General features: G+C 40.2%; 1 protein-coding gene across 1 annotated transcript; it reads right to left on the minus strand.

Annotated features, from left to right (window-relative positions):
- Positions 1-115: 115 nt before the first annotated feature.
- On the minus strand, positions 116-18,580 carry LOC132503751 (olfactory receptor 10J3-like). Its single transcript, XM_060120512.1, is given in 2 exon segments — positions 116-1,130; positions 18,450-18,580. Coding segments are annotated over 2 exon segments (1,146 nt in total).
- Between the last annotated feature and the right edge of the window lie 286 nt (positions 18,581-18,866).

Here is an 18,866-nt window from a genome sequence, read left to right on the forward strand (position 1 = left end):
GGGCACAGAGAACCATGACTAGCTCAAATGGAAGTCTCCAGTTTTAGCACCCAATTCAATTTAGTCTATTCTTCTTGATCCCATACTTAAAGGTGTTATTGATACAGCATTAAAATTAATACATATTTACAAAATGAAAGACAAGGCCTTCAACGACCTCCTCACTGAAAGGAGAGGGGCTTTTGCCCCTGGCTCTGCACAGAGCATCTTTGAACTCCTTGTTCCTCAGGCTGTACACGATGGGGTTCAGCAGAGGAGTGATGACAGTGTACGTCACTGAGATGAGTCTGTCCTGCCCCAGGAAACTCTGGGACTTAGGCTTCAGGTAAATGATGGAGGCACAGCCACAGTGGATGATGACCACTGTGAGGTGGGAGGCACAGGTGGCAAAGGCCTTCTTCTGACCCTCAGCTGAAGCAATCTTGAGGATGGTGGAGATGATAAGGACACAGGAGATGAAGACCAGGCCCATGGGTAGAACAAGGACAAAAACACGGACAACAAAGTTGATGATCTTGTTGACAGTGGTGTCTGTGCAGACCAGCTTCAGCAGGGGTCTGATGTCACAGAAGAAGTGAGAGATGACAAGGCCATCACAGAAGGGCAGGCCAAAAACAGATGTTACCTGTACAATGGCCATACCCAGGCCAATTCCCAGGGACCCAGATGCCAACTGGATACAGGATTCTTTACCCATGGTGACTGAATACTATAGTGGGTTGCAGATGTCCACATAGCAATCATACCCCATGGATGTGAGCAGGAAGCAGTTATTGATACTAAACATGAGACAGAAGAAGAGCTGAGTGGCACAGCCTTGGATAGAAATGGGCTGATGAGGACTCAGGAGTCTAGAAAGCATACAGGGAATGATGGCCACAGTGTAGCAGGTCTCAGAGATGGACAGCATGCTCAGGAAAAAGTACATAGGAGTATAGAGGGGATGGTCCAGGTGAATAACAGTCACAATAATGACATTGCCAAAGAGAGTCAGCAGGTACAAAGTTAGAAAGACAACAAAGAAACCAAGCCTGTGCTGTCACCCAAAGCTCGGGAAACCTTCAAAAAGGAACTCAGTCACAGCAGTGGAGTTTGGCTTTAGCACTGAGGGAGGTCTAGGTCTAACATAGCTGGACAAAGGAAAGAAAGGTGTGATGAGTTAAGCATGAAAGACAGTAGGCTGGACCAAGGCCTTCAGTAAAGGGTATGTCCATCCTCTGAGCAATGCCCAAGACCTCAAGGGTCATCAGTGTTCAGCAGTTGGTCACTTGCTCAGAGCCATCACCTTCCCCCTACCCTCTTCTTTGTTACTATGGAAGTGTTATCCCAGGACCCTGGGGTTGATGGCAGAGATAGCTCTGAGAAGGAAAGTACAGACACATAAAAAGGCAGATTTGTAGAAATAATTACCTAGCCATTGAAGAGGTGAGTCCAGGTCCAGGAAGAAGCCCAGCTCTATAGTTCCTCCTCCAACACTCTTGATTTAACCCTCTAAGCATCCAGTGAGGAACAGTGAACTAAGTGAAAGACAAACGATACCTGAGGCTGATAACCTTTCAACACTGTCTCAATGCACTGCCAATATCAAGTGTCCCATGAAGGTCCTAGAGTGGCTTCTCCCCCCCAGAACCCTAGGTCCTAGGCTTCACTTCCCTAAGCCCTGCACTAAAGTTTACTATGATCATGAAAGACTCAAAAAGGCAGCACTTCTAGATATTCTAAGGCCATGCAGGTATTTAGCTTATTTCCTTGAATTCTAGGCAAAGGCAGAAGAGAGGCTGAAATAAATCTGAGGATATCCCTTCAAGTCGCTTCAAGTAGGGAATGATTTTCCTAGTGTGAGAGCAAAGATAAAGCTCATTTAATCAGTGAAGGGCCAGATGTTCTATTTTTCACTTTAATTGTGCATATTCCAAGTTGTGATGAGGATAGAATTGAGCCTATTCCACGTGAGCTCAGAATTGGAGACTATACTGGAATAGAGTTAATCTTGTCCTTAAACCCATATCTACTCCTGATTACCCACCATGTTTAACCATTACCTCCATTCAGGAAGCTGAGAACCATTCTAACTATCTCCCTTCCCTTTTCCATCCTGAAGACAGTGCCTCCTGAAATTCTCTCCACTCTGTCCCCTCCTCTCCATGCTTTCTACCAACACCCAACTTTCGACCACCATCATCATTCTCTATGATGACTGCAATGGTCTCCTAAGTAATCCCCCCCCATTTCAGTTGACCTTAGTCCAAGTCTTCCCTCCGAATGTTGTCATAACATTTTTTTTCTTTTTTCCTTTAACATCTTTATTGGACTATAATTGCTTTACAATGCTCTGTTAGTTTCTGCTGTATAACAAAGTGAATCAGCTATATTCATACGTATATCCCCATATCCCCTCCCTCTTGCGTCTCCCTCCCACCCTCCTTGGTGGTTGCAAAGCACTGAGTTGATCTCCCTGTGCTATGCAGCTGCTTCCCACTAGCTATCTATTTTACATTTGGTCAATGTTACTCTCTCACTTTGTCCCAGCTTCCCCTTCCCCTTCCCTGTGTCCTCAAGTCCATTCTCTACATCTGTGTCTTTATTCCTGTCCTGCCCCTAGGTCCATCAGTCAGAAAGAGAAAAACAAATACCGTATGCTAACATAAGATTCTTTAAAAAAACAAAAAGTCTGCTAATGAGACTTCTTGCATAAATTCCTTCAGTAGCCCCTCTAAATTTTAAGCATAATATTTAAACTCATTTATAAATTGAATATAGTAATACTCCACAGAGTTGCCATAAGTATTACATGGGTTAATGTATTTGAAGAGTTTGACAGGCACTTGATACATAGGAAGCCCTTAATAAATAGTAGTTTTATTTGTTGTTGTTGTTGTTGTTCTTCTTCTTCTTCTTCTTTTGGTCACGCTGCACAGATCTTAGTTCCCCAACCAGGGATTGAACCTGGGCCCCTGGCAGTGAAAGTGCTGAGTCCTAACCACTGGACCACCAGGGAATTCCCTAGTACTTCTTTTTGTTTTCCACATATGAACTAGTTTAAATATTTAAGAGAAGCAGGAGGAGATAGACAGGCTTTAGCCTAGCATTCTAGGATGTGTAAAGAAGCCTGTGATTATCCTAGCCTTGATCTTATAAATTTTATCATTTCCCTTCCAATTGTTCATATGAACTTTTTCATACATACTCTAAAAATCTTTCCTAAGGTACATTGATCAGAACAATGCACTGCTATATGTACTATATCAACACGGGTATGAATCAGGTAAAATAAGACTTTCATTTTTACTTCTAATCCCCTTCTCGAAGATGCCCAACATTTTACTTCTCCCTTAGATCACAGTGGCCCACCCAGCTAACATATCTAAGACTAATCTTCAGTGACTTCTACATTGCATTTCTAGATTATAAGTAATAGTTTGGAATCCACCACTATAAAATCATAGTTTCCATTATACTTGCACACTTGATTTGAAAGTCATCCAGGTTATTATTTTTTCTTTTTTTAAATGGAGTTAGAATAATCTCCTCAGTCCCTTCTAGTCCTATGACTGATTTTTTTTCTTTTTTTAACTTATTTATTTTCGGCTGTGTTGGGCCTTTGTCGCTGCATGCAGGCTCTCTCTAGTGTCAAGTGGGGGCCACTCTTCGTTGTGGTGCACGGGCTTGTCATTGCAGTGGCTTCTCTTGTTGTGGAGCACGGGCACTAGGCACGTGGGTTTCAGCAGTTGTGGCACGCGGTCTCAGTAGCTGTGGCACGTGGGCCCTAGAGCGCAGTCTCAATAGTTGTGGTGCATGTGTTTAGTTGCTCCGCAGCATGTGGGATCTTCTCGGACCAGAGCTTGAACCCGTGTCCCCTGCATTGGTAGGCGGATCCTCAACCACTGCGCCACCAGAGAAGCCCCCATCCAAGTTATTCTTATAACTTAATTCCATTTTCTTGACCAGAAGATCTTGCTCATGCTGGTAGCCTACAATATTTCTGTTTCCCTCCTCCTCCAGAACATTAATCAGCTCTAACTGTTGACACCTTAAAAAACTGTACCCCAGCACCATCATGTGGAGACTCTAACAAATAGGACAATCAGTAAAGGGGTGCAGAGTGGGATGGGGAAATGAAAAACATTGGCAAGGTTAGGATTACTCATCTAGAGTGTACGAAGGAAACATGAGAGACCAAAAAATGGGGAGAGTACAAGTGGACAGAAACCTCAAAATTCAGATAATGTCTGACTTTGGAATTTTTACTACCTTTTATTTCTTTCAAATAAATGACTAGCTCCCCCACCCCCAAAAAAGTGAAACAAAGCCTGCCCCTGACTTAATCATGGATGAATATACTATTTACATTTTTCCCACAGTGAAGAGAGCTTATTTATCTCATCATTCTCCGGGTTTTTGTTTGTTTGTTTATTTGTTTCCTGTGAATAGTAAAATTTTGCTTCAAATCCAAACAAAACCATTTTTTCAATAGTTCAATGTGTTGAATAGTCACAAAGTATAGTACTGTGCTAATACTAGGACAACAAAGATGACCAAGGAATGGTCCTTGTTCTCATGGAGATTAGATTTTTGAACAGCCTTTTGTAAAGGACCCAATTACACTCTTTGAAGTCTTATGTCCCTCTTTTCTACGTTAGTTTACGCATCCGCATTTCCAAAATCATAGAAATCACAATATTCTCTAGGAGATATCATTTTCCTCCTTGTATAGACTTATCACTGGCTGTGTGATAACTGAATATATACTATAATAAACATTCTGGCATATCAGGAAGTGAAACTCACCAAGTGGTCTATTTCTTGGGTCTTCTGGAGAGTTGTATTCATTCCTGAGAGTCATACCCCCCACTCTGGGAATTTGACTGCCTGCAAATTAGATATAGATTTTTACAAATAGTTATAAAATGTTTCCCAGATCATTATCAGTGTCTTTCCTGATAATTATTTAAAACCTATCAGTTATTTAAATTTAGACCACATTGTAAAAATTTGCTATTTTAGCAAACAGTCTACTTTTTTTTTTACATCTTTATTGGAGTATAATTGCTTTACAATGGTGTGTTACTTTCTGCTTTAGAACAAAGTGAATCATTTATACATATACATATGTTCCCATATCTCTTCCCTCTTGTGTCTCCCTCCCTCCCACCCCTTTTTTTTAAATATGAAGGTCATTAATGTCTAACTGATCAGAGCTATGGTTTAATAGGAATTTCCCCTTCACTGGCAAATCTTTAGATACCTCTTGGGTGCAATATATAAAAGAACTGGACAGGAAGGAAAGAATGCCTATCCCAGTCTTCTAGTGTCTGAGATTAGAAGTGAAGGACAAAGTCACATTAATTTCCTCTAGATTCTCACAGCCCCTCCTCCTGGAAGAAGGTCCTCATTGAGTCACAAAGCAGTAACTCCAGCTTGAGGTTTCTTTATAATGTGCGAATTGTCTGTTCCAGACTCCTGGGTCTCTTTCCCAAAACAGCACAGACTGCTCCCAAGTGATCAATATCAGAAGACACAATCCAAACAGCAGAATACTTGGAGACCTTATTACTCAGGCAGCTCACTTCCTAATCCTGAGATTAATGTTTTGGAGGGAAGAGTTGCCCTGACCATTACCAGGGCTCCTTCCACCCTGCTACCCTTCCTATTCCTATAAAGTTGAAGGAAAGAACTAGTTCTCCTCCATCCCTAGAATGATGTTATAAAGACTGTAAGATGTAGATACAGCTTCTAAGTAAGAGAAGAGTTGAAGGGCAAAGATTCCAGAAAGAAAGAAAGAAAAGATATGTGGAAATGCTAGCCTGACACCCAATTCTTTGTAGTTTCCTTGAGGAACTGTAACTTGTTTTCTGTATTCTTTGGTCAAAAGACTGAAAAAATGGCAGTCCTCATGTGCTTAAGGGCTATACCCTAGGCAAAAGGGTAAAGTGGAAATAAGTTAACCCTCACAAAGACTGAATCCAGCTCAATTTTACTTAATACCTATTTGTATTAATTTGCTCTTGCCTTTAGACTAACTACCCAACAGAAGATAAAATAAAACCTTCTCTAGAGGAAGATAATATAATGTACAGCCTCAATTTATTTTTACAATTTACTTTTTTTTTCATTTCTAACAGAGGTAGGCAAACTACAGCTTACTGGCCCATGAGCCCACCAGTGGTTTTTGCACAGCCTGCAAGCTGTATAATGGTTTTTACATCTATAAATGATATAGAGTGTCCAGGATGTGATAAAAATACAACAAACATACCAGGAGAAAAGACCAAAAGGCTAAAGATCAAGAAGAAGAAGAAGAAGAAAAAAGGCACTCAACAGAAACAGACCCATAAAAAAATCACTGTATTAAAATTATCAGATACAACTTTAAGATAAATAGATGTAGCAAATGCATCTAAGGTGACCCTCAATGAATCACACCTATGTATAATACAATCCTCTCCTCTGGACTGTGGGCAGAACTGTGACTTGCCTCTACTCAAGAGAATAAAGCAAAGGTGATGGAAGTCACACCCATGCTTATAATACATCTATAAAAATTCACCTCAGCAAACAGGAACAAGAGATAGTTCCTTGCTGGCTCTGAAGAAATAAGCTACCAAGTTTTGAGAGGGCTTATAAGAAGGCCATTTGGCAAAGAATGTGGACAGCCTCTAAGAACAGAGCAATCTCAGTTGGCAGCTGGTAAGAAAACACAACCTCTGTCCTATAACCACAAGGAACTAATTCTGCCAACAACCGTGTAAGCTTGGAAGAATACCTGAGGCATATGAAACCCAGTTAAAAGGTCTAGTATATGTGTAATTGGAGTTGCACATAGATAGGAGAGAGATAATATATCAGACGCAATATATGAAGAAATCATAGCCATATGTTTTCCAAACCTGAGGAAAACATCAGATACAGATTCGAGAATCACTCTGAATTACACACAGTATATATACACATACACCTACACACAAAAGGCATGTAGGCATATCATGTAAAATAACTAAAAAAATAAAGATAAAAAGTCTTTACAGTAGCTAGAGGAAAAAAGATACATTATTTTCAAGGAATAACAATAAGACTATTAAATGACTTCTTGTTAGCAATAATGGAAAACACAGGTCAGTGGAATGGCATCTTCAGGGTGCTGAAAGAAAATAACTGCCAAACTAGAATTCTATATTCAGGGAAAGTCTCCCTCACTAAAAAAGAAAAACAAAGACATTTTTAGAAATGGAAAAAAATGAGAGAATTCACCATCAGACCTGCATTAAGGAAATATCAAAAGGAGTTCTTCAGGTAGAAGGAAAATCCATCCTAGATGGAAACAAAAATCTAAAAAAATGAATTTAAAAATAACAGAAAAGATAAATGCATGGGCAAGTATAAATTAGTATTATACTTAATATTATACAATAATAAATTAATGTATTATGAATTTTTAAATATTTATAGAGTTAAAATATACAATAACATGAAAATGGTAGTAAATTAAATTAAGGCTTCCTATAGTCTTTGCATTGTCCTTGAAATGTAATTCTAAAATAACCATTAAAATGATGTAAAGGGGGGCTTCTGTGGTGGCGCAGTGGTTGAGAGTCCATCTGCCAATGCAGGGGACACGTGTTCATGCCCCAGTCCGGGAAGATCCCACATGCCGTGGAGCAGCTAGGCCCGTGAGCCATGGCCACTGAGCTTGTGTGTCCGGAGCCTGTGCTCCACAACGGGAGAGGCCACAAAAGTGGGAGGCCCACATACCACACACACACACACACACACACACACACACACACACAAAGATGTAAAGGTAACAAGTGAAAAAGGCAAGAAATAATAAAAATGCTTGATTACTCCAAAATAAACAAAAAGATGAGAGGAAAGGTAGTCACAAAAAAACTGGGAAAAAAGAATATGAATCCTAACATGGTATATTTAAACCCAAATATATCAGTAATTTCATTAAATTTAAAATGTAAATTTCATTAAATGTAAAGTAATAATCCAATAGTTAGACATAGATTGTCAGATGCATAAGAAAACAGTTTTGTTAAAAAGAGGTATACCTTAATTATCAGGATACAGAACGATTGAAAACAAAAGAATAAAAAAAGTACGATATAAACAACTAAAAGAAAGTAATTGTTTTATGTTAATATCAGTCAAAGGAGATTTCAATTTTAAAAAAATTTTTGAGGTCTTTTGTGGCCTGATATACAGTCTAGTCTGGAGAATGTTCTATATACTCTTGAAAAGAAGATGTATTCTGATCTTTTTTTAGGGAGTTTTACATAAATGTCTGTTAGGTCAAGCTGGTTAATGACTGTTGTTCAAGTATTCTATATCTTTACAGATCCTCTGTCTAGTTGTTCTATAAAGTACTGAAATTGAATTATTGAGTTCTCCAACTATAATTGTTGAATTACCTATCTCTCCTTTTCATTCTGTCATTTTTCTTCATGGATTTTGGGGCTCTGTTGTCAGGTATACATTTATAATTTCATATCTTCCCAACACATTGACCTTTTATCATAATTAAATATATTTCTCTGTCACTTGCAATATTCCTTATCTGAAAGTGTATGTTGTTTGAAATCAACAAAGCCACTTTAGCTCTCTTATGGCTACTGTTTGCATGACAGGTCCATTTACAAGCTTTTACTTTCAAGTATTTGTGTCTTTGATTCTAAAGTGTATCTCCTATAGACAGCACATAGTTGGATCTTGCTTTTTTAAATACAATATGACAATTTTCCCCTTTAATCAGAGGATTTAATGCATTCACTTTTTTTTTTTTTTTTTTTTTTTTTTTTTTTTTTTTTTTGCGGTACGCAGGCCTCTCACTGTTGTGGCCTCTCCCGTTGCGGAGCACAGGCTCCGGACACGCAGGCTCAGCAGCCATGGCTCATGGGCCCAGCCGCTCTGCAGCATGTGGGATCTTCCTGGACTGGGGCACGAACCCATGTCCCCTACATCGGCAGGCAGACTCTCAAACACTGAATCACCAGGGAAGCCCTGCCTTCACTTTTAATGTAATTAATGATATGACTGAATTAATATCTTCCATTTTGCTATTGGTTTTCTATGTTTCATGTCTTTTTCATTCTTGTTTCCTTTTACTGCCTTTTCAGTTAAAATATTTTTATTGTACAATATTAATCCTCTGTTGATGTTATAGTTAAATATTTTAGCGACTGTTCTATGCATATTTAAATTATCACAATCTAGTTCAGGTTAATACTGATTTGATTTCAGAGACATATAGCAATTTAACTTCAGTATGACTCCATTTCCTCCTCTCTCTCCTTTGTGCTATTATTGTCATATGCATTGCATCTGTTTTTTATTTTTTACTTTTTTTTTTTTGCTTTATAACAAATTTAATCAGTTATACATATACATATGTTTCCATATACCCTCCCTTTTGTGTCTCCCTCCCAACCTCCCGATCCCACCCCTCCAGGTGGTCACAAAGCACTGAACTGATCTCCCTGTGCTATGCGGCTGCTTCCCACTAGCTATCTACCTTACGTTTGGTAGTGTACATATGTCCATGCCGTTCTTTCACTTTGTCACAGCTTACCCTTCCCCCTCCCCATATCCTCAAGTCCATTCTCTAGTAGGTCTGTGTCTTTATTCCTGTCTTAACCCTATGTTCTTCATGACATTTTTTTCTTAAATTCCATACATATGTGTCAGCATACAGTATTTGTCTTTCTCTTTCTGACTTACTTCACTCTGTATGACAGACTCTAGGTCTATCCACCTCATTACAAATAGCTCAATTTCATTTCTTTTTATGGCTGAGTAATATTCCATTGTATATATGTGTCACATCTTCTTTATCCATTCATCCGATGATGGACACTTAGGTTGTTTCCATCTCCGGGCTATTGTAAATAGGGCTTCTATGAACATTTTGGTACATGTCTCTTTTTGAATTATGGTTTTCTCAGGGTATATGCCCAGTAGTGCGATTGCTGGGTCATATGGTAGTTCTATTTGTAGTTTTTTAAGGAACCTCCATACCGTTCTCCATAGCGGCTGTACCAATTCACATTCCCACCAGCAGTGCAAGAGTGTTCCCTTTTTTCCGCACCCTCTCCAGCATTTATTGTTTCTAGATTTTTTGATGATGGTCATTCTGACTGGTGTGAGATGATATCTCATTGTAGTTTTGATTTGCATTTCTCTAATGAGTAAAGATGTTGAGCATCCTTTCATGTGTTTGTTGGCAGTCTGTATTTCTTCTGTGGAGAAATGTCTATTTAGGTCTTCTGCCCATTTTTGGATTGGGTTGTTTGTTTTTTTGTTATTGAGCTGCATGAGCTGCTTATAAATTTTGGAGATTAATCCTTTGTCAGTTGCTTCATTTGCAAATATTTTCTCCCATTCTGAGGGTTGTTTCTTGGTCTTGTTTATGGTTTCCTTTGCTGTGCAAAAGCTTTGAAGTTTCATTAGGTCCCATGTGTTTATTTTTGTCTTTATTTCCATTTCTCTAGGAGGTGGGTCAAAAAGGATCTTGCTGTGATTTATGTCATAGAGTGTTCTGCCTATGTTTTCCTCTAAGAGTTTGATAGTGTCTGGCCTTACATTTAGGTCTTTAATCCATTTTGAGCTTCTTTTTGTGTATGGTGTTAGGGAGTGATCTAATCTCATACTTTTACATGTCCCTATCCAGTTTTCCCAGCACCACTTATTGAAGAGACTGTCCTTTCTCCACTGTACATTCCTGCCTCCTTTATCAAAGATAAGGTGACCATATGTCCGTGGGTTTAACTCTGGGCTTTCTATCCTGTTCCATTGATCTATCTTTCTGTTTTTGTGCCAGTACCATACTGTCTTGATTACTGTAGCTTTGTAGTATAGTCTGAAGTCAGGGAGCCTGATTCCTCCAGCTCCATTTTTCGTTCTCAAGATTGCTTTGGCTATTTGGGGTCTTTTGTGTTTCCATACAAATTATGAAATGTTTTGTTCTAGTTCTGTGAAAAATGCCAGTGGTAGTTTGATAGGGATTGCATCGAATCTGTAGATTGCTTTGGGTAGTAGAGTCATTTTCACAATGTTGATTCTTCCAATCCAAGAACATGGTACATCTCTCCATCTATTTGTATCATCTTTAATTTCTTTCATCAGTGTCTTATAATTTTCTGCATACAGGTCTTTTGTCTCCTTAGGTAGGTTTATTCCTAGATATTTTATTCTTTTTGTTGCAATGGTAAATGGGAGTGTTTCCTTGATTTCACTTTCAGATTTTTCATCATTAGTGTATAGGAATGCCAGAGATTTCTGTGCATTAATTTTGTATCCGGCAACTTTACCAAATTCATTGATTAACTCTAGTAGTTTTCTGGTAGCATCTTTAGGATTCTCTATGTATAGTATCATGTCATCTGCAAACAGTGACAGCTTTACTTCTTCTTTTCCAATTTGGATTCCATTTATTTCCTTTTCTTCTCTGATTGCTGTGGCTAAAATTTCCAAAACTATGTTGAATAAGAGTGGTGATAGTGGGCAACCTTGTCTTGTTCCTGATCTTAGTGGAAATGGTTTCAGTTTTTCACCATTGAGGACGATGCTGGCTGTGGGTTTGTCATATATGGCCTTTATTATGTTGAGGAAAGTTCCCTCTATGCCTACTTTCTGCAGGGTTTTTATCATAAATGGGTGTTGAATTTTGTCAAAAGCTTTCTCTGCATCTATTGAGATGATCATATGGTTTTTCTCCTTCAGTTTGTTAATATGGTGTATCACGTTGATTGATTTGCGTATATTGAAGAATCCTTGCATTCCTGGAATAAACCCCACTTGATCATGGTGTATGATCCTTTTAATGTGCTGTTGGATTCTGTTTGATAGTATTTTGTTGAGGATTTTTGCATCTATGTTCATCAGTGATATTGGCCTGTAGTTTTCTTTCTTTGTGACATCCTTGTCTGGTTTTGGTATCAAGGTGATGGTGGCCTCGTAGAATGAATTTGGGAGTGTTCCTCCCTCTGATATATTTTGGAAGAGTTTCAGAAGGATAGGTGTTAGCTCTTTTCTAAATGCTTGATAGAATTCACCTGTGAAGCCATCTGGTCCTGGGCTTTTGTTTGTTGGAAGAGTTTTTATCACAGTTTCAATTTCAGTGCTTGTGATTGGTCTGTTCATATTTTCTATTTCTTCCTGATTCAGTCTTGGCAGGTTGTGCATTTCTAAGAATTTGTCCATTTCTTCCAGGTTGTCCATTTTATTCGCATAGAGTTGCTTATAGTAATCTCTCATGATCTTTTGTATTTCTGAAGTGTCAGTTGTTACTTCTCCTTTTTCATTTCTAATTCTATTGATTTGAGTCTTCTCCCTTTTTTTCTTGCTGAGTCTGGCTAATGGTTTATCAATTTTGTTTATCTTCTAAAAGAACCAGCTTTTAGTTTTATTGATATTTGCTATCGTTTCCTTCATTTCTTTTTCATTTATTTCTGATCTGATTTTTATGATTTCTCTCCTTCTGCTAACTTTGGGATGTTTTTGTTCTTCTTTCTCTAATTGCTTTCGGTGCAAGGTTAGGTTGTTTATTCGAGATGTTTCCTGTTTCTTAAGGTGGGATTGTATTGCTATAAACTTCCCTCTTAGAACTGCTTTTGCTGCATCCAATAGGTTTGGGTTGCCGTGTCTCCATTGTCATTTGTTTCTAGGTATTTTTTAATTTCCTCTTTGATTTCCTCAGTGATCACTTGGTTATTAAGTAGTGTATTGTTTAGCCTCCATGTGTTTGTATGTTTTACAGCTCTTTTCCTGTAATTGATATCTAGTCTCATAGCACTGTGGTCGGAAAAGATACTTGATACAATTTCAATTTTCTTAAATTTACCGAGGCTTGATTTGTGACCCAAGATATGATCTATCCTGGAGAATGTTCCATAAGCACTTGAGAAAAATGTGTATTCTGTTGTTTTTGGATGGAATGTCCTATAAATATCAATTAAGTCCATATTGTTTAATGTATCATTTAAAGCTTGTGTTTCCTTATTTATTTTCATTTTGGATGATCTGTCCATTGGTGAAAGTGGGGTGTTAAAGTCCCCTACTATGAGTGTGTTACTGTCGATTTCTCCTTTTATGGCTGTTAGTATTTGCCTTATGTATTGAGGTGCTCCTATGTTTGGTGCATAAATATTTACAATTGTTATATCTTCTTCTTGGATCGATCCCTTGATCATTATGTAGTGTCCTTCTTTGTCTCTTCTAGTAATCTTTATATTATTTATTATTATTTTTTGTGTGTGTGTCGTATGCGGGCCTCTCACTGTTGTGGCCTGTCCCGTTGCGGAGCACAGGCTCCGGACGCGCAGGCTCAGCGGCCATGGCCCCCCGGCCCAGCCTCTCCGCGGCACGTGGGATCTTCCCGGACCAGGGCACGAACCCGTGTCCCCTGCATCTGCAGGCGGACTCTCAACCACTGCAGCCACCAGGGGAGCCCAGTAATCTTATTTTAAAGTCTATTTTGTCTGATATGAGAATCGCTACTCCAGCTTTCTTTTGGTTTCCATTTGCATGGAATATCTTCTTCCATCCCCTTACTTTCAGTCTATATGTGTCTCTAGGTCTGAAGTGGGTCTCTTGTAGACAGCATATATATGGGTCTTGTTTTTGTATCCATTCAGCCAATCTGTATCTTCTGGTGGGAGCATTTAGTCCATTTACATTTAAGGTAATTATCGATATGTATGTTCCTATTCCCATTTTCTTAATTGTTTTGGGTTCGTTATTGTAGGTATTTTCCTTCTGTTGTGTTTCTTGCCTAGAGAAGTTCCTTTAGCATTTGTTGTAAAGCTGGTTTGGTGGTGCTGAACTCTCTCAGCTTTTGCTTGTCTGTAAACGTTTTAATTACTCCATCAAATCTGAATGAGATCCTTGCTGGGTAGAGTAATCTTGGTTGCAGGTTTTTCTCTTTCATCACTTTAATTATGTCCTGCCACTACCTTCTGGCTTGTAGAGTTTCTGCTGAGAGATCAGCTGTTAACTTGACGGGGATTCCCTTGTGTGTTGTTTGTTGTTTTTCCCTTGCTGCTTTTAATATGATTTCTTTGTGTTTAATTTTTGACAGTTTGATTAATATGTGTCGTGGCGTATTTCTCCTTGGATTTATTCTGTATGGGACTCTCTGTGCCTCCTGGACTTGATTAACTATTTCCTTTCCCATATTAGGGAAGTTTTCAACTATAATCTCTTCAAATATTTTCTCAGTCCCTTTCTTTTTCTCTTCTTCTTCTGGAACCCCTATAATTCGAATGTTGGTGCGTTTAATGTTGTCCCAGAGGTCTCTGAGACTGTCCTCTGTTCTTTCCATTCTTTTTTCTTTATTTTGCTCTGCAGCAGTTATTTCCACTATTTTATCTTCCACCTCACTTATCCGTTCTTCTGCCTCAGTTATTCTGCTATTGATCCCATCTAGAGTATTTTTCATTTCATGTATTGTGTTTTTAATCGATGCTTGATTCATCTTTAGTTCTTCTAGGTCCTTGTTAACTGTTTCTTGCATTTTGTCTATTCTATTTCCAAGATTTTGGATCTGGGAAATAGAATCTTGGATCATGTTTACCATCATTATTCTGAATTCTTTTTCAGGTAGACTGCCTATTACCTCTTCATTTGTTAGATCTGGTGGGTTTTTATCTTGCTCCTTCTCCTGCTGTGTGTTTTTCTGTCTTCTCATTTTGCTTATGTTACTGTGTTTGTGGTCTCCTTTTTGCAGGCTGCAGGTTCGTAGTTCCCGTTGTTTTTGGTGTCTGTTCCCATTGGCTAAGGTTGGTTTAGTGGGTTGTGTAGGCTTCTTGGTGGAGGGGACTAGTGCCTGTGTTCTGGTGGATGAGGCTGGATCTTGTCTTTCTGGTGGGCAGGTCCACGTCTGGTGGTGTGTTTTGGGGTGTCTGTGGACTTTTTATGATTTTAGGCCACCTCTCTGCTAATGGGTGGCGTTGTGTTCCTGTCTTGCTAGTTGTTTGGCATAGGGTGTCCAGCACTGTAGCTTGCTGGTCGTTGAGTGAAGCTGGGTGCTGGTGTTGAGATGGAGATGTCTGGAAGATTTTTGCCGTTTGATATTATGTGGAGCTGGGAGGTCTCTTGTGGACCAGTGTCCTGAAGTTGGCTCTCCCACCTCAGAGGCACAGCACTGACTCCTGGCTCCTCAATTTGGGATGATTTGTTGTCTATTCCTGTATTCCAGAGATGCAGGGTACATCAAGTTGATTGTGGAGCTTTAATCCACTGCTTCTGAGGCTGCTGGGAGAGATTTCCCTTTCTCTTCTTTGTTCTCACAGCTCCTGGGTCTCAGCTTTGGATTTGGCCCCGCCTCTGCGTGTAGGTCGCCGGAGGGCGTCTGTTCTTCGCTCAGACAGGACAGGGTTAAAGGAGCAGCCTCTTTGGGGACTCTGGCTCACTCAGGCTGGGCGGGAGGGAGGGGCACGGAGTGCGGGGTGAGCCTGCAGCGGCAGAGGTCGGTGTGACGTTGCACCAGCCCGAGGCACGCCGTGCGTTCTCCCAGCTAAGCCGCCCCTGGATCCCGGGACACCGGCAGTGGCGGGCTGCACAGGCTCCCCGAAGGGCGGTGTGGGCAGTGACCTGCGCTCACACACAGGCTTCTTGGCGGCGGCAGCAGCAGCCCCAGCGTCCCACGCCCGTCACTGGGCTCCGCGCTTTCAGTCGCGACTCGCGCCCGTCTGTGGAGCCCCTTTAAGCAGCGCTCTTAATCCCCTCTCCTCGCGCACCAGGAAACCAAGAGGGAAGAAAAAGTCTCTTGCCTCTTCGGCAGCTCCAGAGTTTTCCCGGACTCCCTCCCGGCTAGCTGTGGCACATTAGCCCCCTTCAGGCTGAGTTCTCGCCGCCAGCCCCAGTCCTCTCCCTGCGCTCTGACCGAACCCCGAGCCTCAGCTTCCAGCGCTGCGCGCCCCGGCGGTTGAGCAGACAAGCCTCTCGGGCTGGTGAGTGCCGCTCGGCACCGATCCTCTGTGTGGGGATCTCTCCGCTTTGCCCTACCCAGGTATGTGGGGAGTTTCTTGCCTTTTGGGAGGTCTGGGGTCTTCTGCCAGCTTTCAGTAGGTGTTCTGTAGGAGTTGTTCCACGTGTAGCTCTATTTCTTGCATTACATCTTTATTTTTTATAAATCCAAAAATACAGTATTATAATTATATAACTATTTTAAACAATGTTATGTTTTTTAAAAAGAAACTAAAAGAAGAAAATAGAAATGCAGATATATAAACAGACACACACATATATACCGTCCTTTATAATTACCTACATATGTTACATAGGTAGCATTTCCAGTTTTCTTCATTCTTCCCTGTGGATATGAGTTATTGTCAATTGTCATTTCCTTTCAGCTTGAAGAACTTCCTCTTGTATTTCTTGTATAATAAGTCTGCTAGCAACAAATAATGTCAATCTTTGTTTACCTGAGTTCACCTTTATTTTGCCTTCATTTTTTTTTTTTTTTTTTTTTTTTTGCGGTATGTGGGCCTCTCACTGTTGTGGCCTCTCCCGTTGCGGAGCACAGGCTCCGGATGCGCAGGCCCAGCGGCCATGGCTCACGGGCCCAGCCGCTCCGCGGCATATGGGATCCTCCCAGACCGGGGCACGAACCCGTATCCCCTGCATCGGCAGGCGGACTCTTAACCACTTGCGCCACCAGGGAGGCCCTGCCTTCATTTTTGAAGGATATTGTTGCTAGATAGAATTTTTTGTTAAAAATGTGTATGATGAGTCACTTTTCTTTGGTTGTTTTCAAGATTTTATTTTTGTATTTGGCTTTCAGCAGTTTGAAGTGTCTACATATAATTCTCTTTGCATTTACCTTAAGATTTCTTGAGATTACTGAGTCTATTAAGTTAACATTTTTAATAAAATTTGAGTTTTTAGTCTTACATTCAAATTTTTTCTGCTCTTTTACTCCTCTTTTTCTGAGAATCCTACTACACCTGTGTTGAAATGTTTATTTTTTTTAACAGGTCTCTGATGTTCTTCAATTTTCTTCATTCTTCTGTTTTTCTGTTCTTCAGATTGGATAATTTCTATTGATTGATTTTCAAGTTCACTGATCCTGCTTCTGCCATCTCAAATCTGCTGTTTATATCACCATTTCAGTTATTATAGTCTTCATCTCTCAAATTTGCAGTTGCTTCTTTTCAATGGCTTCTACTTCCTTTTTGAGATTTACTACTTGTGGACTCACTACCATATTTTTCTTTTAATTCTTTGAACATAGTTTCCTTTAATTCTTTGAATGTATTTTAAAATAAGTTTTCATCACTCTGTAGCCTTCCCTAAAGGAACCTGTATCTATTTGCCAGGATGACTGAATATAAGGGATATATTTTGGGGAGAATACTGGCCACTATCTCTGAACTGATGTTATCCCCTCGATAGCAAACACAGTTTAGCATGGAAAGTCATGAAGGTCAAGTAAAAAATGGACTTCAGGCCTGAATTCATTTCACAGTAGGGCCATTGATTCCCAAACACAATCTGGTTTATTTCCCCATTTCCAAATATATTATTAAATAGACAGGCTTGGCAAAATATTGCACATCTGCTACTTCAACCCATTTTCTGAGTAAGCCATGATGCTGTCAATTTTGAGCGGGCCTAGAACAAGAGAAGTTTCCAAAGGTGGTCCAAGATATAGTGCAAGCAACTCTATCACTAAAGCATTATGACCCCAAGGATACAATGTACTCAAAGAGAGTCAATGTTTTTTTTTTTTTTTTTTTGCAGTACACGGGCCTCTCACTGTTGTGGCCTATCCCGTTGTGGAGCACAGGCTCCAGGCGTGCAGGCTCAGTGGCCATGGCTCACGGGCCCAGCCGCTCCGCGGCATGTGGGATCTTCCCGGACTGGGGCACAAACCCGTGTCCCCTGCCTCGGCAGGCGGACTCTCAACCACTGCGCCACCAGGGAAGCCCCTGAGAGTCAATTTTTTATAGAGATTGAGATATATGTGTTTACAATATTTATTTGTGGCAGTACCACAGGGTCTGTCCTCAAGGGGACATGGCTACACCTTCATTCAAGGGTTCTAGTTAGAGAACCAGATGAGAGGCTGTGATGATTCTCCATGATGGTGAACTAAGTCAAGATTCTGTCAGACTCCAACAGGAGGATCACAGTTCAGATTCCTCAGACTTCTATAAAAAGCCATACTTTTTTTTCTCTAGATTAGCATTCTTCTGCGAAATGACTCCTGAATCACTTCTGAGTCCTGGTAAAGGAAGGTCACTGGACCATGGGACCTAGGATGCCTATCATGAATTGGTCTTGTGTGTCTCAGCAAGCTAAAGCATCTCCACATCTGCCTCCCAAGTTCTAGCTCCTATGTTTCCACTAGAAAACCTCAGCAGCCTCCTAATTGACCTTTTCACTTCCAAACTTACTCTTCTCTAATTTATTTTCTATATTTCAACCAGACATTTGGAAATGCACACCTGAGGTGTGCATTTAAGGAGGTGCTATTCACCTCCTTAAAAGCGTTGCCTGGCTCCACATCAGCCTCACAATAAGCTTGAAGTGGTACAAAACCCTGCACAATCTCCTCCCCGTTACCTTCTAACTTCATCTCTCCCTCAGATTCTCTGTGCACAATTTGTCTTTCTTTCAGTTCTTTGAATGAGTTATTATCATGAATCTATCAAGTCCTTCACTCATGTTTTTCTCTCTGCCTTAAATTATCTTCCTTAACTTCACCTAGTTGACCCATACTCATCTTAAAGATTCCAGCTCAAACATCAGTCCTCTGAAAAATACTGCAAGACTCCCCAGACTAGCAAAACTTGCCCTTCTTTATTATATGCTTTCATAAGACCACACATTTTTCCTTATAGCATTGAGTTTTTTTATAATAA

The sequence above is a fragment of the Mesoplodon densirostris genome, chromosome 2 (assembly GCF_025265405.1).
Source record: "Mesoplodon densirostris isolate mMesDen1 chromosome 2, mMesDen1 primary haplotype, whole genome shotgun sequence".
In the NCBI taxonomy this organism is placed as follows: Eukaryota; Metazoa; Chordata; class Mammalia; order Artiodactyla; family Ziphiidae; genus Mesoplodon; species Mesoplodon densirostris.